Here is a 23367-nt window from a genome sequence, read left to right as displayed (position 1 = left end):
CTCTGCGCATCTCAGTGTCAGTCTAATACAAAGGGTGAGAATTAAAACTGGACTCAATAAACGTGAATTGTGGATCAAAGGGTTCATCAGTTTCACCTCTTTTCTCTCCTAAAGTAGGTAAAATGTCACACATTGCCACCTTTTTAAAACCTTTGCACTAAAGCCTGGTTTATCTTAGTGTTTTATCTAACTATAAAACACATTTTGTGCACATGGGAATATATTTTTTATTATTTATAGTTTGCATCTATTAGAAATCTCACCGCGTCTCTCCTTAGAGGGTCTCAGCGCTTCAAACAAGGGTAGGAGGCGGACTACTCCAACTTTTTTACACCTTTGTAGTAGTGGGCAACTCCCACCACATGGTGATTGGCTGCCTGTGAGTTTATAGCGCACCAGTCTTCACATCCAGCACTGAGTATTCGGTACACTTCAGCCCTCGCAACTTCAGCAAATGGCTTATGGATGTGACTAATTATTTTCCAGCTTTAAAGCCAGAAACCGTGTTAAGTTCTTTGTATCTGTCTGTTGGTTCTCAGTCGTAGTGTGCTGCTGCGTCTGTTGCTCCAAAACCTCGCAGCTGGACAGAGATGAGTAGTCCCGATGCGGGTTACGCCAGCGACGATCAAACCCAGGCAAGGTGTGCGTTGTCAGTCATGATGCCTGGAATGGGACACTGCCAGTGGGCCGACCCTCTCAGTCCTCTCGGGGACGCCAAAGTGAAGAACGAGCCGTGCGCCTCCAGCTCCGGCAGCCAGAATCGCGGCAAGACCGAACCGCGGATCCGACGGCCCATGAACGCGTTCATGGTCTGGGCGAAGGATGAGCGCAAGAGACTGGCGCAGCAAAACCCGGACCTGCACAACGCGGAGCTGAGCAAAATGTTGGGTAAGTCATTTGATACTGTATTTAATCAATCTGTGTGCCAGATCTGTACAGGTTATTATAGAGAGATACTATTATTACTTGTTTCTGATATTTACGTGCTTGTTAATTTAGTTTATTGTTTTAAGTCAAATTATATTTTCGTGTTGCTCAAACAACAGTGAATGGTTATTTCTCAATCAGTGGAGGGATCGTTGAGGCAGCAGGTGAAGTTACCGTGTTATTAAAAGTTACTGTGTCTGAGTTAAGCTGCACATGTAACCTCAAAAACCTGTCCCTGCCCCCTCAAATGGCAACAAGCTATTTTTGTGTGCATCACCAGACTGCATACAGTATCTGCTGACATATCGTTGATGTGCACTCTCCTCTTGACCTGCAGGGAAATCATGGAAAGCCCTTCCTGTCACAGAAAAGCAGCCCTTTGTGGAGGAGGCCGAACGGCTGCGGGTTCAGCACATGCAGGATCACCCCAACTACAAGTACCGGCCCCGGCGGCGGAAGCAGGTGAAGAGGATTAAGAGGCTGGACTCTGGCTTTCTGGTCCACACCGTGTCCGATCACCAGCCCGGGGATGGCAGAGTGTGTGTGGAGACTCTGGGCCTGGGCTACCACGAGCATGGCTTCCAGGTTCCCCCGCAGCAGCTCAGCCACTACCGAGACGCTCATGCTCTTGGGGGCCCCTCTTATGAAACTTACAGCCTCCCTACGCCTGACACCTCCCCTCTGGACGCTGTGGAGACCGACCTCATGTTCTTCCCCCCACATTCACAAGAGGACTGCCACATGATGCCTGCATACGCTTACCACTCCCAGGCGGCGGAGTACCAGCCCCAGGACCCCCACTCCAACCACCACGGCAACCCCATCCTGCACCGGCACCCTGCCTCAGCTCCGGAGCAGCCCCCTCAGCCTGCCACCCTTCCCCCTTCCTACATGGGATGTCCCAACCCTCTGGCCATGTATTACACTCAGCACTGCAGTCCCAGCCACCCCAAACGACATCCCGGTGGAGCGGGACAGCTCTCCCCACCTCCCGACTCCCAAAGTCACTCAGCAGACGGCGTGGAGCAGATGCACCACTCTGAGCTGCTGGCCGAGGTGGACCGCAGCGAGTTCGAGCAGTATTTGAGCTCCTCTTCGGCGCGTGCGGACATGACAGGCCTGCCGTACGGGTCGCACGAGGCTGGCATGCAAGGACCTGAAAGCCTGATATCATCGGTGCTGTCAGACGCCAGCACAGCTGTGTATTACTGTAGCTACAACAACTCTTAACCTCCTGCCCGGCCTGTTACCCTGCTGCAAGGACACATGATCTGACCTCAAATCTCTGTAGCTAAATTTGAACAAAAATGTTTTTTTTGATTTGATTTGATTTGTCATTGCTAGCCTATGAGACTTTTTCTTCCTCTCTTGCAGGGATTTGTTTTGTGATAATAAATATTGAACAGCCGCTATTTTAAAGGTTATGTATATACTGAAGGTGTTTTTTATACTTTTTGCACTTTTAAAATAAATTTTTGCAAATAGACTCATCCTCTCTTGTATTTATTATTTCACATTCTCTTGAATTTCAGAAAACACTGAAAGAAGCATTCCTTCACATTCATTTATTATATGTTTACATTTCTAAATCAAAAGCTATATCACCTAAAAACATTCTCTAATGATTAGTCCGTTACTTTATAACAAAACAAAAAATGCTTTGTGAACAATTCAGTTTTTCCACTCATCACAACATTCATTGAGCGTTGGCTCTGTATTACACGGTACTATCTCTGTTGGTTTATCCCTCTTCCACATGGAGCATAAATGGGCTCGCATGCAGCACCAGTTGCTCACCTGGAAGCAGGGCAGCGGAGGGCCGCGACCCGGCTTCCTGGCCCGGACAGAGTGGAGGTAATCTCAGTGTCTGCGTTACACATGGCGCCTTGTTTTCGCAGCATGGGAGTGCAGTTTATGCTCCGGACATCCTGTCTCATCCTGAATGATTTAGTCTCTTCTGATTAATGGAAGGGGGCCATTAAAATTCACTACACCTCTGTTACACAATGGTGACACTTTATTTTGTGTATTTTAACTGCTGAACAGGAGGTATGATTCAATAACCATCCTCCAGTTATTACACAGCAATAACATCAGGTTTTAGTTCTGAAAGGCTATGATATATTTAGCCACTAACGCCAGTCTGTTGCTTCATCATACGTCAAATTTATCAGTTGAAAATCTTTAAGAGATTACATCAAACCTTGAGGATGACTTGTGGTATTTTTAGCTGACAAAGAGTCCCGTTTTATAAATAGAGATTTTCCCTATTTTAAAAGGAAGAGGTTCTTCTCTAAAGGGGTCAATCACCCTGACCTCGCCATCCATTTTTAGCACTTCAGAGGAAACATGCTCCAGAGGTGTATATATTAATGCGCTTTGTTCGTGCTGAATGTTTTGAAATATTCTCATACGTAGAAGTAATGGTTGGACCTCAAGGTAAATATTTCTGCTTCTTCCCACGGTCGTAATAATGATGTCAGCTCTTGTTAAAAACAGTCTTATTCAGGTTCAAACAGCTACATGTTTTTGACCTCAACGTACATTTCTGAGTGTTTTTACTCCAAACAAGTTTGTCTGATGTGTGTGAGGTGTTACTACGTCTTCTAACTTCCCTCGCACACAAACTGACTTGTTTCCCTTCAGGCCGTGTAGAACAATCCACTGTAATTGGTGTGAATGTGTTTAAATTCAGTCTGCAGCCGAGTGGCAGGTTTATCCTCCCTGTTGTTACGGCTAATGGTGCATAACAACAGGCTCAGGCCACGATCCCTGAGGCATCAGCAGGGTGGGTGGGGGTCACCTGTGCAGATTTAGGGAGAGGCAGACCCCCCATGTCAGCCGTGATATTATCTCCTCACACAAATTGATCAGGGCTAATTGATGAGGAAGAGCTCTCTGTTTATCTTAAAGACACAAGAATGTGTTGGATAACAAAATAAGGTATATATATTAATATGAGACATTGACTGTTTTGGGAGGGCAATACTTATTATTATTATTGTGTCTTTTTTCTGTTAAAGCTCAGGAAATGTGGGCTTTCATGGTTTTCCCTGCCGCAGTGTGTGTGTGTGTGTGTGTGTGTGTGTGTGTGTGTGTGTGTGTGTGTGTGTATGCAGGTGTGTGTGTGTTCGTGTCCCGGGGCCTCGCTGCCAGCAGTCTGCAGACAGCCACTCAGAGATTACAGCAGGACGGCCGGCTACATTAACGCAGCAGTACTTAATCATGGCACTGCCCTAATCTCAGCTCAGGTATAGCTGCCTTTCACAAACGCAGCTTCATTCAACCACAAAGCCAGCTGCAATGTATTTCATTCAGCCTCCCATAAACCATCCATATCAACTCTATTTGACCAACATGAGATGCAAACACAGTGAAGTTCAGTTCGAGGGTTAGTCATTATAAAGCCATGTTAGCTGTGGCTGAATGCTGAGCAAAGACAATGCTAATACACCTCCTCTTCATGAGCTGAATCCAGGTGTTACCAATTATGCCTAATTGGTTTCTCTGTCTCTTAACTTTACATCTTTAGAAACAAGAAGAGCAAATAAAAAGACATTTTTAAAGAATACTTTTTTATTTTTGGATGCTGTAGAGGTGGGGGTTGTGCAAAACAGGCTAAGAAGAATAGATCAGAAGCAATTACTTGATTGTACAATTAATAGGCTGAAACCGTAACTTTGATAACCCATTAATTCCACTTTTTAATAAGGCTCAATTTGAATGTGAGTTTTGTTATAAGCCATAAATAAGTGCATGTTTTGGGTCACCTGTGAAAAATCCCTTTGACTGCTTGGACCATTTACCTTCTCAAAAAGGGTCACATAAGAGCTGGACTAAAATTAAGTATTTAATAATGGCTGAATAAACCAGTGTAAGGGATTTTCCACCATCTTGCAGCCTCCTTTTCTATGTTTTGTAATATTGTAAATTACAATTTTTTTTAGGTTTGGACCGCTAGCTGGACAAAACAAGGAACTTGAAGACATCTCATTGGTTACTAGGAACACAATTTTTAACTTTAATATAAAATACTCTATAGACTAAATTATTAATTTATCAACTGTAATAAATAATAACAAAATAACAAATAACAAACAACCACAAAATCTGCATCTGAGTTTGTATTTATCATAAATGGCAGCCAGTAAGCTCTCTGCAAACTGGTCGAGGTGAAGATTCCTTTGTCCAGTTCCAGCGACAGAGAGGCTTGCGAGGGCCCAATCTGATTAAGTCATTGATAGTAGATTGCAAATACAGCATGTGAGACAGCTGCAGGAGAGGGTGTGTCTGTTGTCTAAAGCAGGGCTGGTTGCTCATAATCCCAGGCATATGCTGTCCCTCTCTGGCCTGATCGCTTTTATGGTCTGTAGTCACACCACCGTCCAGTTGTGCTCCCACTATATATAGTGGATCCAGTCAATCTCCACTCTCCACGCTGTGACTCAATAGTTTATTTTTCTTCTGATTCCAGCGCCGCTTTTGTCACACATTCAGTTATAAATAGTTGTCTTGTGAGTTAATAGAGTGAACAGGTACCCCCACTTTTTGTGCCAAGATGTCAGCTGCTGTGTCAAAATTCACAGGGATTATTCACAAATGGTTTTGGAAGTATTTGTGTTGCACGGCTGCAATGGTTCGGTAACATAAGGTGCAACACGATTTAACAGCTTTGTATCAGTGGTTTTTTATTTCGGATTGTTTTTTTATTTAAGATAGTGGTCAAGATTTTAAGTTTACAAAAATCGGTCAAGAAAAGGTTCCCTTTCTAAAATACAATTCAGATTTTCACCATCCAACCAAAGGAATTCTTCAGGAATGTGGCCCCAAAATCATCATAAAATGAGCAATAAAACTTGTATCTGAGTTCAGTTGATGTATCTGAACATAACACATAGAAATATTTGACTTTTGGTTAAATTGTGCTTCGTATAAAGCTTTACACGGAGCTGCAAGTCAAGTCAGATTTACTTATATTGCCCAATATCACAAATGTGTACAGCATACGACATCTTTACATTACTGTAGTTGTTTTTAATGAGACAATATGTCATTTGGATTTTTACCAACACACAGTCAGTATATAGTAGGCCTATGTCTTCCGAAACACAAGGAAAGTTGTGTAAAAGTATGTCTTAGTCATCAAGACTTCCTTCTTTAATGTTATGTTGAAGCCATAACAATGTGTTCATTTTAACATTTCACATGCTTCAAACATTTAATCCTAACTTTGAAGCTGTTTAACAGGACATTTACAGGTGATACATAATTGAATTCATGTTTTAATAAAGGAAAAAAAGGATTTTATGGTGAATAAAAGTGTAAAATTGCATGCAGAAATGATTAACAGTTGCCACACAGTACAATACGACAAAGAGAGGCTAGGACTGGTGCCAGGGAACATTTTTCAAGCTGGCTGGCACATTTGTTTCACAGTCAGGAATTGACTCAGGGAGCTGAATCAACTCCAGGCCTCTCCTGATCAGCTCAGCGCTCCCCGTTCTTTTGTTTGAATGCTCTAGTGGCATTCAGGACAATTTTTAGCTCACGTCCAGGCGGGTAGTGAGTATAAGATGACTACATCAGCAGTCAGTTTCCTCTCCACTGTGTTTTTCTTTGGAAGGCAGAAAGGTGTTGGCAGAGTACAGCCCCAATTTGCTCTCTTTAAGTCCTGTGTCCTCTCTGTACAGGATTCCCTGTTGGCTCTGCACATTCCCTTCTGAGTAAATATGTAGGCCAAGGAAAGTGAGCAATGCTGTTTAGTAGCCAACCAAAGAACATCGTGACCAACATCATTAATGACTAACTTAACTTAGCCATGACCAAGGAAAAAGGAAATCAATAAAAAAAAAATTGAATGAAACGCAAAGACATCCTTACAGTTACAAGGTAGATGTTTGTTATAGTTAATGGAAGGTTGAAAAGGATTATTAGATATTTGTTTCAATAGTTTGTTAAAAGCTAAATGTAGCCTGAAAGGGTATAAACAGTTAAAATAGCTAAAGGATTACTTTCTACAACTAATGGATAAACGACTATTTAGCTATTCGATAAATGGTTGGAAAAGATGACTAAAAGTAATGGACGGACAGGTGAAATAAATAGCTAAAGTAATAGAAAATGGCGAAACAGTTGAAAAAGTTAGTTAATAGTAGCTAACGGATTAATTGTTGAAACAGTAAGCTAATGGGAAAATGGTGAAGAAGGCAAAAGGAGGCTAATAGAAACGGTTGAAACAGTTAGTTAATGGATTAATGTTTGAATTAAAATTAACGTAATGATGATTTAAATAGTTAACTAATGGATAAATCGTTGAAATAGTAACGTTAGCTAATGGGAATGAGATAGATAGTTAATGAATGGTGAAAGAGCTAAAAATTAAAAACGATAAAGAGTTGAAATAGTTAGCAATAGCTACATAAAACCTAAATGTAGCCTAATGGGTACAAACAGTTGAAATAGCTAGCTAAAGGAATGCTTTGCTACAACTAATGGATAATAGACTAGTTAGCTAATGGGTGAAATAGATAGCTATGGATGGTAAAAAGGGCTAAAATGGTGGATAAACAGTTGAGTTAGCTAAAAGAAATGGATGGTTGAACTAAATGCTGGTGTGAAGTAATCAAGACTAACACAAAACAATGATTTATTTGATTCAGGATTGCGTGACCTATATAGAAACTGGATGAATTTAATGGCAGTGAAAATACTCTGAGGCTCAGCTGAGGTGGGGTTCACAAGATAAATGTGGACTATTGTCTGTTCGTGTTTTTTTTCTTTCTGTGGATCTTTGAATCTTCCACAGAGCACCTGTCTCCACTTCCTTGTTCCAATGACTCCTGTTTGCTCCATCCATGAAAGATTGGCTGGGAACATCCTTTATCCGAGAGGAAACCATACGCTGAGAAATTCACACCCTTCGCACCATTTTGGGAATCACCGGTAGGACTTCCTAAAGAATAAAAATACATAAAAATATAGTCTAAATAAAGGGAGGAGAGGGCAGAGTGTCATGACCCGGGTCAACTACTCTTTGTTGTCTCATTGCATTTGTGTGTGTGTGTGTGTGTGTGTGTGTGTGTGTGTGTGTGTGTGTGTGTGTGAGTGAGAGAAAGAGTCTGTATGTGTATGTGTTTGTGTGTGAGCAGTTGACACATGTTTTGTTCTTATTTACATTCAATAAAATACACCATATTTGCTTTTCATGTGTTTATTGTGGTAGATAATGACATTGCCATTTCACCACAGTTATGTAAAAGATTAAATAGATTTGAATTGAACTCTGTTTTTATTTTCTAATTGTTACACAGGTACACAGTTTGACCACGCTGTGGTCAGGATGTTGTTTGATAAGGGAGATTTGTAAGACTCTATTACTTTTCAGCAGTAATCTATTGATATCTATTTAATACACTGTATTTCTGACTAAATTATGCATTATGCATTATGCAATATAAAAACCAAAAGTCTACCATCTTAAATTTAATGAATGAAAGTTTCCATCTCACTTATTTCTGTTTTTGCAACCTACAGATTGGGTCAGAAAATGTGCAGAAACCAAGTTACAGTATCATATTTTTAGATAAATGTTTAAATTGTGTGAACCTACAGCCAGGACAAATGTCTAGACTCTGTTTGGTATTTTTCTTCTTCAATAACACAACAAGTCTGAAAGCTGTCTCTTACGCAGGAAGTGTATTTGTGCTCATGTTATTGGATTATGAGCTTCAAACAAATATCAAGCACATTTCCACTGAAATAGCAAACAGTTCACTTCCAGTTCCCTAAAAGCTGACGGTGTGTTCCTCCCTCCGCAGGTCCTGTCTCGTCTCCGTGGGACCGGTCTGTCCTGTCACGTCTGTACAATCTGTAACACAGTCGTACTGACAGAAAATGTTCATTTCTAAAAGTAAAATTCTGATTCAATGTTGTCTTAGTTTGGAAGTTGCTGTAGTGGTTGGCTTTTGCAGATGCTGTAAAGACGATTAGTTGTGCTGTCACTTGTTGCCACCAGGGGTCAGCTGTGCACAGGACTACATGAGGCTCACTGGGAAATTAAACATTTACCAGGTGTTAAAAAACTACAAATGTACTTATTCACAGGTAATGTGACAATTTATATGAATAGAATAAAACATAGTGGGTTGATATGCAAACTGTACAAACTTAACATTCGGTATTTCTATTTAAATAACATAATTTCAATACATTGATTAATTATATCGGATTTATAAACTAACAGGTGTAATAGAAAAAATGGCCCTGATGATTAATAATATATAGAATTATTTAAGTATTTAAAACAGAAGTTAATCTATATTTTTTTACAGGCTGATTTATTAATTTAAATACTCAATTATAATCTGTAAAAAGTCTGATTTATTAACTAACGGGTTTTATTATATTTGCAGATGATTTAAAGCATTTTGACTAATTATTACATAAACATTGATAATATCAATCAATATTGACCTAAAGCAACCCTTTTCTCAGTAAAATCCTTGCCTAGAAATGAAATTGAGTTGTGCTTATAGTTAGTTAAATGTATATGATATTCATGAGATAAACGATTTTTTTTAGAAAACAAGAGTCCAGAGTCCTTGTGAGAATATAAGAGAGTGAGGGACGTGTAGAGCACGTGTGGTCCAGGTGAGGTGAGGTGCTCCAGTAATCCCTGACAGAAGTCCTGCTGTGGTCACGCACAGCGGTCACGCTCCAGCTCTGCTGTCGTTATTACATTACCTGTGGGGTAACATGTCAATCAAATGGTTTCTTATGGTACACTGTAAGTTAGACTTTACTTGTGCATCCTCATCTTAAGAGCTGCAGAGGGATTTTAAACTAGATCATTTTATAAGCATGGTCAATTTTAAATGTTCTGTCACTGAAGAAATCTGCGAATTCATTGGTTGATGGAATTTACTGTTTTGTTTTAAGTCTATTGTCTGTGCTTTTATGTGAAACTTATGCCGTCTTGGCCAGGACTAAATCTCATTAGGAAATAAAACAACACAATACATTAAATACAATTATATCATAATTACATATTGTGTGCATAACCAAATGTCATAATGTGAAATAATGTATCATAAATCAACAACATGAGGAATATTTCAGCACATTTAAAGGTTGTTGACAGTGTAACGAGTCTGTAGTACTAATAAATCTAATGTAAATTAATTATATTAAATTAATTAAACAATCATCAGGCTTATAAACAGCTTTATACAAAATGTTCAGATGAAATGCATAATAAATCATAAGTGTATTATAACATATTCTTATATACTTAAAGGGCCGTGTCCATAATGCTCACCCTGTGTTACGTTCTCGTTGTTTGTCTTTATTTTTCCAGTAGTCTCTTGTAATACTTTTTTCTGTCTCTTGCGTTATAAATATTGTTGTAGAACCCCTTACACACATACAATAATTGTACATCACATGTATAACATTATCATATTATTATGCAGTAAAAAGACAGTACTTGTGAGGCTCATATGTAAAATAACCAATAATAGGGTAAAACCTTGCCAAATATTCATCACAGGTCTTCATTATTTTCTTTGTTTAGTTCTGCAGAGGTCCAGAGTTGTTACTTCATTAATGTAATACCTCAGATATTCAGAGATATGTGTATGTGTGTGTGTGAGTGAATCCGGGCGGGTACACTCAGGCGGCTTCTGATTATTGTCTGATGACAAACAGCTCGATCTACAGAGAGGACGGTAGGCAATAATGTGTGCTGTTAAGAGTCTGCTTTGATTGGGTTTTATTACCATTTAAATACATCACACTTCTTTATTTAGTGGAAACAGTTGAAATGTGAAGTAAATGTTGTATGATTCTGCATATCTGACATCATTAAGCATGTTTCCAGGTTTTGTCTTCCAGCATGTCAGAGGGAGATTGGGTCCCTAAACTCCATTGACAGATTGTTGTAGTGTGTATTGTTCATTTTTTTATTGATGATCTTTATTGTTTTTCTATATCAACTGGACAGTGTTTTAGGGCTGAAATTGTGAGATATTTAAATGTATGAGGTGTGGCAGATCCAACAAAAACAGGAATCAAAATAATAAATGAATGGGACTAACAGATGTTTCATATTGTAATGGACAGTGAGCGTTATGTCATGTATCCTACCAACCTTCCTCAAACTAGGGCCCATCCTTTCCTCACTATTGCTAACAGGTTAGTAGATACAAATTCTACAGAGTATCAACAGATAATTTGCTAAAAACAACTATGACAAGGGTACTTTTCATCCCTACAGAATTCCCAGACAATATATGGATATAACAGGCACCATTTCCATTGAAATTGAGGGGGGCAGTAACCTGCTCGTGAACTCTGAACAGCAGGAACACTGCTCTTTAACAGCTCACAGAGACGAGTCAAACAGTGGGCGACTAAGATTCGCCACATCCTTTTGTTGTCGGGTTGACTGAATGTCAAGGCCAGCTCAATAAGTCTTTATCTTGGCTCTGGGGTGTGTGTGTGTGTGTGTCTGTGTGTGTGTGTTAGTCAGCCAGCGTATATGACTAAAAGAGAGAGGAAAAATAATGACTACGTGCATATTCCTTTGTAAATGTCCATTGGTAAATGTGTGTATGAATGAGTGTGTTCAGAGGCACACAGTACAGTACATGTGCTGTTTGCGGCGTCTGGAAAGTCCATTTGTGTGCGGTCAGGATGCCAGTGTCTCACACTGGGAGGCCGTTTGTCTCGCCCCTGTCCACTCCACTCTGCTCTGTCGCTCAGTGACTGACCCTTAATCAGAGGAAGGTTGTCTGATGCGAGCACAGACGGATAAATCACTCCTCACCCTGGGCTGCTATCTGGGTCGCGCGTAGCCAGGTTGTCCCGTCAGCGGACTGGCCCTCCGCCCGGGCCCTCCAAAGCTAACAGCCATGTGGTATTGAGCCCTTTGGTGAGGAGGACCCTGACTGCCACTGCCCTCTGGAGAATAATAGTCCACATTCTGTGCATATCAGTATATATATTGCTGTGGAGAGGCTTTGTTGTTGATGTACTGTATCCTCACAATCTGCAGACTTTCTAAAGACATATCACTTTTTAATCTGCCATTGTGTTTTGTCTTTGTTTCCTTCATGTAATTATTTTTTCAGTCCACATTGTCTCGTTCCTGCCTTGATTATGTTGAAAATGTACTGTTTTTATTGCCTTTTAACTATATTGTCAAAGACTCTCTCAAAAAAGAGATTCACAGAGACCATTCTGGTAAAATAAGGGTTAAAAGACTTTTACCTTTATGTATATATTGATATCTATTTAACAAAAACCTAGCTAATTAATGCTAGCTAACCTGCTAAATAATGTTAACAGCCAACAGAAAACCTCAAGCAGCATATGGTAAACAAACTTCACAACCACAAGATAAAAAAAAGCATATTTTTTCAAGAATGTCTTAGCTTAACTGGCTGAAGATTATTCTAATGCTAGTTAACATTAGCCATAGGCTACTGGCAAGCTAGTGTAGCTGGATGCTATGTGGGTTATCCCTCATTATACTAGATAACCAAATTTAATGTTATGTAAAGAAAGATACCAGAGTTAATAAATTAAGTTCAGTTTTTCTATGTCTTCTTGTTTCATAGATTGCAGAGGAATATTGTTTTAGTCCTACAAAAAAGTACAACACTTCAAAAATGTGCTCAATTACTTTCCACCCCTGGCCATAACACACTTTGTTATGTTTGCCATTGAACAATTAAAGCAGACGTTGTCAAGAGAAGAAAGAGATTAAGAAAATGAAAATGATTTGAAAACAATCACCAAGCCTCTTATTGTAATTACCAGGAATTGTGGTCAGTTTTTGTGCAGCCTAATTGAATAATGGTCATATCAGTGAACAAGTGGGAGTGCGGAGTGATTTACCGCACAGAGGAGCGTGCTTATCTTTCCCTCTGTCCCATGCAGGAAACACTGGGATGTCACCAGGCAGATTAAAAGCTTGGCACAGCTGATACGGAGCGCTCAAAATGGATGGGGTGGGGACCTCTCGACTGCTGTGCTACGGGTTTTGGAGGGGAGGGGATGGACGGTGGTGTGACCTTACAGTGTGAGTCCGGTTTGGCAGGGTTTCATTCAAAATCTGGGAATTCCACTGGAAGTTAAGAGGGGGGGGGGGGGGGGGGGGGAAAGATATAACATCATGTAACTTGAATGGAATTTTGAATAGTAAGCATATTTTTGGCTCAACGTTTGCCAAGTATTCTTTTTTCTCACATTGAACTGCCCTCAAAGGAAAAATGGAATTAATCAACGTTGCTGTACATATTAAAACAATTCTAAAATAATTGGGATTTTGGCTGCAAGTAAAGTTTAAAAGAGATAATATATTTGCAGGATCATTTGCTTGTCTTTTAATTCAAGTGAATGTCCGTTGGTCACTGTGCAGCTGTATCACTTATAATTGAATTCCTGACAGCTGCAATGCTTGGAATTTTAAACAGTTCTGACAAGGGCTAAAAAACAAGCTGGGCATTTTATTTCAAATGCAAATAGAGAGGCTGAACATGGCACAACATCAGAGCAAACTGCTGTTATTTTTCTATGTAGCCACCAATGTATTCTCTGCCCTTCAAGCAGAAGCGCTCTTTGCCTCTCGAATTGAGTCGATATATGCAGACTGAAGAGAGGTGTTTGATGGGAACACAGGCAGACAGATCTGGAGGAGCAGCTGCATAGAGGACGCTGGGCCAAATATAGAAAGGGGACAAGGGCCAAAACATATCACACATTTTTTCCCATTAACAGCATAGGTTTGAATCTAACTTGGCGCCAATTAGTTGCAGTATAGGCACAAGGACTTAAAAATAGAGCTTGGCAGGGGTGGCAATACACCCGGAACGCAGAGACAGATATCTCTGTCATGGTGGCGTGTGATTTCACGTGTAATCATGTGAAGGGAAAATAACAGTATTCATATCACCAGCTGGTTCGTTATAACTCTGTGACGTGAAAGGTTATGATGTGACAAATGGAGCTTCAGACATTCGTTGCTACCTGCCATGCTGCTCTGAGTGGAGAGCTTCAGCTCAGACCTATTTTCAGACTGATTCCAGAATGTTTGGCAGGACCTGTGCTGCTGTATCAGTGTGACCAGCCGTTTTTTAACTGCTTGGTTTCAACATTTCGTCTCTTATCTCTGGAGCGGAGGGCTGGAATGAGGGGCATGCAGGCTTCGGGCCTACCTGTTTACTCTGAGGGCTTCCTCCATTGTTCCCTCCTCCCCAGCTTCCTTTGACGGATTTTTCACATTTTTGTGCTCGTTGTTGTTTTGGGAACGGGTCATGGGCTCGGCACATGGGAGCCTCCTGTGGCATTCCTGAATCTCTGTCTGGTCGGGCTCAGCAGGAATTCTTTCCTACAGCACATATCGTCCATTTCATACACACCTGAGATATTTTTACAGCAGTAAACCAAACAGAATGACAAGAGTGTCATCAATTTATCCTCTGATACTGAGCTGAAACCTGATAACTTTTGTATGTTCCTTTGATTCCTTAACGTCAGCCCCAGGTTTACTGAGGAATGAAGTTATCCCTTGTCGACTAATCCCTTTCACGACAGAAATAGACTCAACTCAGTCCAGTATTGGTGGCTGTTATGCAACTCATGATAGTTCATGGTTAAGCATATACACAACCGGCTAATTAATTAATATTTCTTGAACGAGCACTATTTTGTTGCACGTGTATTTTTGCATGGACTAAAAAAGCCTCCACGCGTGTTTGCTATTAAAAGGAATGTCCGTGTTATTTTTAAGTGTCTTATTTTATACTAACATGCCCTTTGTGTGTTCAGATCACACAGGGACAAAGACACAAATAATCCCTGATATGATTTAATAATTAATAAAGAGTTGTTTTTATTAAGAGGTAATAAGGTGAATGTTCTCTCCTTTCATTGAAAACAAGCGCTCTTCTAAGGGTCCTGCGAATGGATTAATCCTTATTATCTAAAGAGGTCCTCAATGAGATTACAACCCCACACCAATCTACCATCTGCTGCCACTGGTGGAGAAAACCCTGCTCTCCTTTTAGTTTATAATCTTCTGCAGGTACGATGCTGTGCTCTTAATAAAATATGCTTTGTTATACTGTACTGGTCTAATCACTCTCAAACCAGTGTTAGTATAATTTCACTTCACTCATTGTAAGAATGAATTGGGGGGATTTTATTTGTTTTAAAAATGATTCTTTTGGTTAAGACAATATATTCCTAGGGGGAAAACGTCTATACAAACATGTTTCCGGTCTATTTAACATATAAAACATATATTGAATAAATCCCAGGTCCTTAGTCCACCTCTTCGTCCTGCTATGACAGCTCTACGTACATCTGTGCGACACACCTTTCCCAAGAGGATTTCCAAGCAATGCACTTGCAGCGGAGATTAACGTTGTGCAAAGATTAAGCAAATTAACCAGGATGGTGTCTCCAGAAATAAACTGTTGCTGTGCACTTAGTTCAACAGCCTTCGTCATGTAGAGCACGGAATAACATTTGATGAATCTTTTCAAAACAGTTGGAAATTTCATGATGCCGGCGTAAGGTGAGTGCAATTATTGTATATTTATTTGCTTGTTCGCTGCCTCCAGTTATAATCTGTATTTATGTGCTACACTTGCAGCAGTAGAAATTGGTATGGTCATAAATCTTAAACAAATCTTCTTTTTGATTGGAATTTGTTGCTCACAATTACTACAAATTTTTCTCCTGAATATCCCAAAAATAATGTTATGTTGGTCTATTAAATACATTTTTGATTATAATTTTTAACATAATCACTTTTAGCTAAAAGAAAAATCAATTATCACTTACATTTCCATGTGACATGTACAATAATCAGGAAATGTAATATTCAAAAATTTGGAATTGATGGATTTGAAGTGTTTTAAGACATCTTATTTTTAGTAAATACAACATAGGCTTTAGGTTTACATAGATCATAACATTTTATTTAAATTATTTGATGTACATTTTCTATATTAAAAGCATAATACTGAAATATGGTATACTAAATAAATACTGGTAAGAGAGAATAACCTGTCAAACATTTCTGTATCACTTGTTCTGTACTGTGTTGTTAAAACCCAGGTAATCAAGTAATTGAAGATGCCAGTCACATGACAGGTTTCTCAGAAGTCACGTCATTTACCTGAAGGCCCGGTCCAACGAAAACAATAACATATGTTTACAAGACCTCATTTGGCTGTTGGCACATCAGCTGTTTACACCTCATGAACCATTTAAGTTAACACCGTGTTACGTTTCTGTGTTGACCTAATTGCAGAAGTTGACATGCAAATGTCTCCTTTTATCATAAACCAAACTATATTTTCTTCTCGTCACGATTATTTGTTACTGCATCACTCACAGCTATTAGGCTATTTAATACCTTTTTTCTTTATGTATTCATAAAACTGGACAAAACAATATATGTGAAAATGATTGTTTATTGTAAAAATGTCAAATGTTTTATGTGAAGAAGCAACTTGAGAAACCTTTTGAGGTTCCTCACCATTGATTATATGGAGGAAGCTTTTCTACTGAGGAATCATTACTTCACCATTCATTGTACTCTCTGCCAACGAAACCTAAACTGGGAAGTAAAAAGTACCCTTATGTGTATACTCAATATCTAATACTTCTCTTATGCTCGCCTTCCAGCCAATCAGCGATGATGAATGAGACGGGGCTTCGGAGGGTCCTCCCGGAGCAGTCATTTGGGAGTGGGCACACCTTTGGCACCCCCCGCCACCCAAGCCTCAACGACCCGATCTTATCAAAGAGGGTCTGCTTCTACAAAAGTGGAGATGCTCAGTTCAATGGCCTGCGCATTGTCATCAACAATCGCACCTTTAAAACATTTGATGCGCTTCTGGACAGCCTCTCTAAAAAGGTTCCCCTGCCGTTTGGGGTGAGGAACATCACCACCCCCAGGGGGGTTCATGCGGTCCATACTTTGGATGAACTGGAGGATGGAAAATCCTACATTTGCTCTGACAGTCGGAAGGTAAAACCAATCAACCTGTCTCTGGCCAGGAAGAAGCTGGTGCCGTGGTACCACGCCAGGCCTGTTAGTTCCCGTCGTCGGACCGTGCAGCAGGCCAGGTTTTTTCCCGGCAGGAACATCCACAAGCAGGAGTCGGTGCTTGCGCGCACGCCAAAGACGCTCCTGGTTTTCCGCAATGGTGACCCCGCTGTAAAACACACTGTGGTGCTTCACAAGAGGACTACACCCACTTTTGAGTCCATCCTGGAATATATTTCAGAGCTGATGCAGTTCCATGTGGTGAAATTACACACAGCTGATGGCAGACGTGTGAGTGTTCTCCTCCCAACACATACAAAACAATTCCTCTCAAAGAAGGAAATAAGATTTTACAACCGCCATAGACTGGAGATTTACTATAAACACCAAAATATATTCACTAAACCTTCCCTTAATATACCAAGAAAGTCTGCTGTACATACTAACAAACGGATTGACAAAGTTATTCAGGCGATATCGGAATTCTAAAAGCACACTCAAGTAAAGCCTCATTCTTCATTTAAGAATATATTTGACTTAGAGCACAAAAATGATCATTCAGCCCTTCAAGAATGGACGTACATTCCTCTAAAAGGAGTCTGTTCAAAGACAAGGCAAAGATACGTTTCAGGTTTTGGAAGCACCATTGTTGCCGCATAGAAGACTGGCTTGAACCTGGCCTGTGAACAGACGTCACATGAGAAGAGAGAGTGGTAATCTTCTTTAACAACTCACCCTAATTCGTTGAAAGGCATTCTGGGATACTGCTCTGTAGGTCAAGGATCCATTCTAAATTCAGAGCTTGCTGGTATTGCAAGGTGCCATTTTAACAAATAATACACGAATAAAGACTTGTCATACATATACATGCACGTCATTTAAATCCCTAATATATTTAGATTCAGGGTTTTTCTATTCTACCTATTCTATAAAGTGCTAACGTGATCAAATGCCATTAGAGTGACGTATGTTTCTGTCTACTGCAGGTGGACGGCCTTCCAGGCTTGACATTGTGTTCTGGGACAGTAGTGGCTGTCGGCAGGGAGCCTTTCAGGCATGCAAACTACAATGCACAGAAATCACCAGCTCAAACCATGCTGCCTACCAAACGAATGGGTCCCAGAAGACTAAAGGCTCTAAAACGTAGGTTTACATAAGAATTAGTTTGGTTTTTAGATGGACCTCTTTGTAATCATTTTGTTTTGTTGAGTTGATGTATTCTCATCGATGGACAGCTACAGTGTGTCTGCAGTAATCTACCTGCTCTCATGGGATGAAGATTGGGGAAGTGCTGAGGCAATGATATTATGTATTATAATACCGTGGCCGACCTACATACAATGCCTGTGGCTGTCGGCTATTGTTCTTTATGAACTGTGAATAGCTGTACTCTCTTTCTAATGTTTATTTTTTTCTCTTTCTTCTCCTTTCATGCTTCTTGGGTTTACTCTTCAAACCGCCTACCTATCCTCTTCAATCATTTCTCCTTCATTTTTCAACATGAACCTTTTTTTTGGCTCTTCTGACTGACTGAAAAGGTAAAACAAAGTCACAATCACACACTCCAAAGTCAAGAAATTTCTCCCTGTCGTCAGAGAGGTACATCGTGAATCGGATTCACAACTCCATCGCAGGAAGTTCAAGCGACCAAGCCAGTCACTCTGTCGAGTTGGACTCGCGTCATCTACTGGAGTCAGTACCAGAAACACCGGACACCGGCCTTAGCGTTGGAGCTGAGGAGCAGGACAGCTGCCTGCCCACAGATGACGACATTGAGAAGTCCTTTCGAGTGAACCAAGACGGTAGCATGACAGTGGAGATGAGGGTGCGACTGACAATTAAGGAAGAGGAAACCATTCATTGGACGACCACCCTGGCACGCTCGAGTGTAGCCAATCAGCTTAATGTGACCTGTTTACCGGAGCCTATGGCAGAGCAGGAGATCAGCTCACTAACATCAAACTCACTGGATTTAGAAAGTCCTGCTGCCTCCATAGACACCATCAACAAGGACAAAACTCACGATAACAACGACCGGGATCCACCTTCGCTGGGCAATGGAGTTTTCAGTGAGAGTAATAATGAAGAGGACGACAGCAAAGTACAGACAAACATGGAGTCCCCTAGGAGTGCTCCCACACCAGGGCACAAGCAAATTAGAAAAAAGCAAGCCTCTGTGGAGAGCATAAAATCAGTGACAGTAGAGGGGATTCAGGAAGGTATGGTGGGTTCTTACTCCTACAGAGAGCAGACAGAAAATGGAGCAGTGACAGGGCAGTACTGCATGGTCAAACAGAAGAGCAGCAGACCAGTGCCCAAACCTAGAAGACAGAGCTCTGTGGATGCCAACGTAAACGTCAGAAACGTATACACGTTCAAATCAGCAGGGATGACTGAGATCCAACAGATTGAATCCGGTGGAGAGGAGGTCTCTGAAACTGTCTTACACGTATATGAACAGCAGACCTGTCAGGATAATTTCTTGGCAAACCTTTGTTCAGAGGGTATGTCTGCTTTTGGGATTCCTTTTTGCAGGCCGGCTACTTCAGAAACTGGACAGCTCTCCTCCAACAATGAGTTTGAACCCCAGCCCTGGAGACCATCGACAGCTTCAGAGTCAATTAGCATCTGGAGGGCTGAGAGCACGTCAGTAACATCTGATTTAACCTTGCCTTCACAGAGGACGGGTGCAGTTCAAGCTACAAATGCTCAACAACGATTGCCAAAGCCCACTAAAGGCAAATCAAAGCCCCAACAAAGAGAGGTCAACAAAGATAAGCAGGTATCCACGAAACCTAAAGTGATCAACAAACGTGTTCGTCGGCTTACGTCACCAGGGAAAAGACGAAAAGAAAATTCTGCAGGAGCAACCGAGAAAAGTAAGAAAGCGAAGACTTTCTCCAGTGCTGGGTTCATTAAGAAGATTTATGGGAATAAATCAAAATCAGCAAAAAGCATGATGAAGCAAAAAATAGGACCAACACAAAATGGAGACAGTTGTGTTACGACAGGGAGCTCACGACAGTCGGGCGACACGATAAAATGTATTCTCAAAGACTCAAACATACCATCAGCATTGAAAGAGACTACAAGTGAGACCGTTTCTTCTGAAACATGCCGCCCGAATGCTGCTCCCAATGAAGTAAGCCAACCACGGGGAACACTGACATGGCAGACATCAATGCATCAGGAGAAAAAGAAAGAAAACGAGTCCTGTGATGTCAGCGAAAGCATTTCACTGCCTGCTTTTAACTCCTCCAGCGCTGTCACTAATGAATACGTGGAAACCTGGCTGGAGAAAGCCCGTCTCAACCCCTCAGCCCACCCAGATGAGGAAAGTAAAAAAACAGAAGCACTTACTCTTGTACAAACAGAAAACGGCAGGTGTGTGGAGTCTGACAATAAGAAAGGTTTGATGATTGTGGCAGATGAGGTAAAGTGTTTGGAGGACACATCAGGACTACCAACTCTCAAAATGGGCCCGCTGCCTGAGGATAAACTAGGAGCTTCTGTCAAACAAAGAATCCGGTCCTTTGAAAACAAATCATCAAGTCAATCAACGGAGAAAGCCACCACAAACACAGAAAACTATGATCATTTAGCTCACATTAACACAGACAAAATGAAACCTCTCTTCTGTTCTGAAATAATTCCGCCAATCAATGAGACCTCGACAGAAATTCCACCAGGCAGTGAAGTGGGAAACAAATCAAGTCAAATCAAAATCTCATTTAAAAAAGAAACACCTCCAAATACATTTTCAATGGAGCTACCACCACCACCACCACCTGCTGAAAATACTGATATACCAAACACAGAATATTCCATGATGGGTGCATCCTCAGTGGCCAGCAGCCTGGTACACAGGCTCTCATCAGTAAGCCGTCAAACGTCAGATAAACATCCATTATCTGTCAGTCCTACATCTGACAAGGCCGTATCACGTACCGACCACACAATGGAAATCACAACATCAATTCACCCCGACACTCCTTCCACGCAGAGCGCAGCACCATTACCAAGAACACGATCCATTAAAAGGGCCCCTTTGGTCAGTAATAAATCTCTTGACAGGAAAATGTCTCTCAGAAAGGCTTGTCTGGATAAATATACTTTATGTAGTGATGCCTGTTCAGAGACAAGCACATCATCTACTCCCATCAACACAGTTGGTGATAATATACTGCCAAACGGCATCTGTTCAACAGGGACACAACGACCCAGTGAGAGCCGACCAGAAGAGACACGGCAATCAAACAGCATCTCAAATTTGAAAAGTAGTCTGTCATGTTGTACTTCTGCATCTCCGACGAGTTTAACATCTGAAGAGAGAATGTCATCATTCAGTATTTCATCAAGTGAGGCTCCAACACCAAGTGATCTTTCACTTAAAGAGACAAAAACAGATAAAACACAATTATTTACTCCAAAAGAAGCATCGTCACCCAAACCCTTGGTGAAAAATGTCAAACCTATGAGCAGTCCATCTCCGGAGAGAAAATCCCAAACCAAGAAATTCCCTTCTGAACTTCCTCATAACTCTCCAAAACTATCATCATCACATAACCACCCTCCAGATATGGGAATACAAAGACATGCAACACCAAATGCTAGCCCCTCCACTGAGAGAAAGCTTAACAGACCTAAACTACATAAGAGACGGTCTCCATATTCTCAGTCTCTGGACATGGCGTCCTCACCTGTCAGACACAAGTCAAGTGGAAAGCTGCTGTCAAGAAATCTCTCCTCAGACAATGCATCAGAACCAACAAATAAGACACAAAGGAAAACGTCATCCCAGAGGAGGTGTCGCAAAACACCACAGTCCATAACCTCAACAGCTGAACTGGAAAAAACACTAACTTGTACCACTCTCATGCCGCTGGATGCTGATCAGAGTGATGACAGCAAGATGACCAATGACCTAGAGAAATCCACAGCACAAATAATCCCACAGCCATTAAACATCGCAAATCAGCCGGAAATGAAACCTGTGCTTGATAAGATTTGCTACTCAATAAAGTCAATTAGACAAATCACACAAAACAAACGTCCGTCGTGTCTGGAAAAGTCCAACAGCCTGCCTGACTTCTCCTCTCACGTGGCCTCTATGTTTGGCTCTTCTTCTAAAGCTCTCCTTGCTTTCTTGTCCGTCATGACCCTAAAAGAAGGCCTAGACAACATAAATATGAATGAGCTGAATGCAAACAATGTCAGCTGTGCCGAAGCTTTGAAAATGATCGATTCTCTCAGAAAATGTGCCAGTATTGACGATTCCCACGAGTTAAAAGTTAATTTGTCCGATTTACAGCAGTCAGCTTCCAAACAGCTCCTGCAAAGTTGGAAGGGCTTTCAGGATCTCAGCGACAAATGCAAGAGTCGCAGCTCAACACCAAATAATTCAGAGCAAGAAGTCGTGGCCGAGGCCGGTACTGAAAAGGACTGTGGCATTGACGAGATTGTGGATAATCTTGACATACCTGAGAGGCTCAAGGAGGAGTTGACCTCTCTTTCAAAAGTCGAAACTTGCAGTAACGATGAAGAAAAGATTGAAAAAGTGGTACTAAAAGATAACAGTAATCCTGAGATATCCCATTTCTCCACAGAAGATGCTGTTAATGTCAGGGATGTTGCTCAAGATGAGAAAGTTAATGTTGATGTGAGCTCCATTATTAAAAGATTCACAGACATTAACCAGCCAAAACAATCGAGCACGGGTAGTATAACTAAAGACACTAAAGACAAGGACAGCCTGTATGAGCAGAACGGTGCAGACCAATGTCTACCAGCTGAACCTATCGATAAACAGAGACCTGAAGACAAGCAGCTTTACAGTTCAGTGTTCTTTGCAAAAGATAAAGGGCAGCAAGGCCACAATGGAGACAAATCAAACCAAGAAAAGACTCAAATGAATGGAGTAGTCAGCAGCAAGAAAAGTCTTGAACAAAACCGTAGTACCTCTGAAGCAGAGGAGCAAGACATGGAAGGTAATCAGCTGCAGATGCACAGTGAGGAGAACATCCCTGAGAATGAGCTTACCCATGATGAAGAGTCAGGTTCAGATGAGGAAGGGCAGCACATGTCAAGTGCCACTAAAGATTTAGAGCAGAAGGTGCTTTGTATGCAAAGTGTATCTAGCTCAGACGCAGGTGAGCAACATAGTTCAGAAGAGGAGCAAGAAGTTGAATGTGAGGAGATACAACAGGAGAGCAGGGGAAGTGACGACTCGTCCAACCCTGAAAGTCCCTCTGAGGAGGAAGAGGACAAGCAAGCAAGCTCAAATTACTATGCAGAACTGAATGTAAGAGGGAAGGAAAGACGATTCAGCCTAGATAGTCACAAGTCTTCATCAGAGGAAGAGAAACCAGAGGTTGAAT

General features: G+C 41.1%; 1 protein-coding gene across 1 annotated transcript; it reads left to right on the top strand.

The window, feature by feature from the left end:
* The first annotated feature begins 522 nt into the window (after positions 1-522).
* Positions 523-2330, top strand: sox17 (SRY-box transcription factor 17). The gene is made up of 2 exons (XM_076080535.1): positions 523-888; positions 1265-2330. The coding sequence occupies exons 1-2, from the start codon at positions 591-593 to the stop codon at positions 2155-2157; spliced, it is 1191 nt and encodes a 396-aa protein (XP_075936650.1). The 5' UTR covers positions 523-590; the 3' UTR covers positions 2158-2330.
* The last annotated feature ends 21037 nt before the right edge of the window (positions 2331-23367 follow it).

This window comes from Anarhichas minor, unplaced genomic scaffold (assembly GCF_050575085.1).
Source record: "Anarhichas minor isolate MPS153535 unplaced genomic scaffold, ASM5057508v1 ptg000074l, whole genome shotgun sequence".
Taxonomy (NCBI): Eukaryota; Metazoa; Chordata; class Actinopteri; order Perciformes; family Anarhichadidae; genus Anarhichas; species Anarhichas minor.
This window is presented reverse-complemented; position numbering and strand designations above follow the sequence as displayed.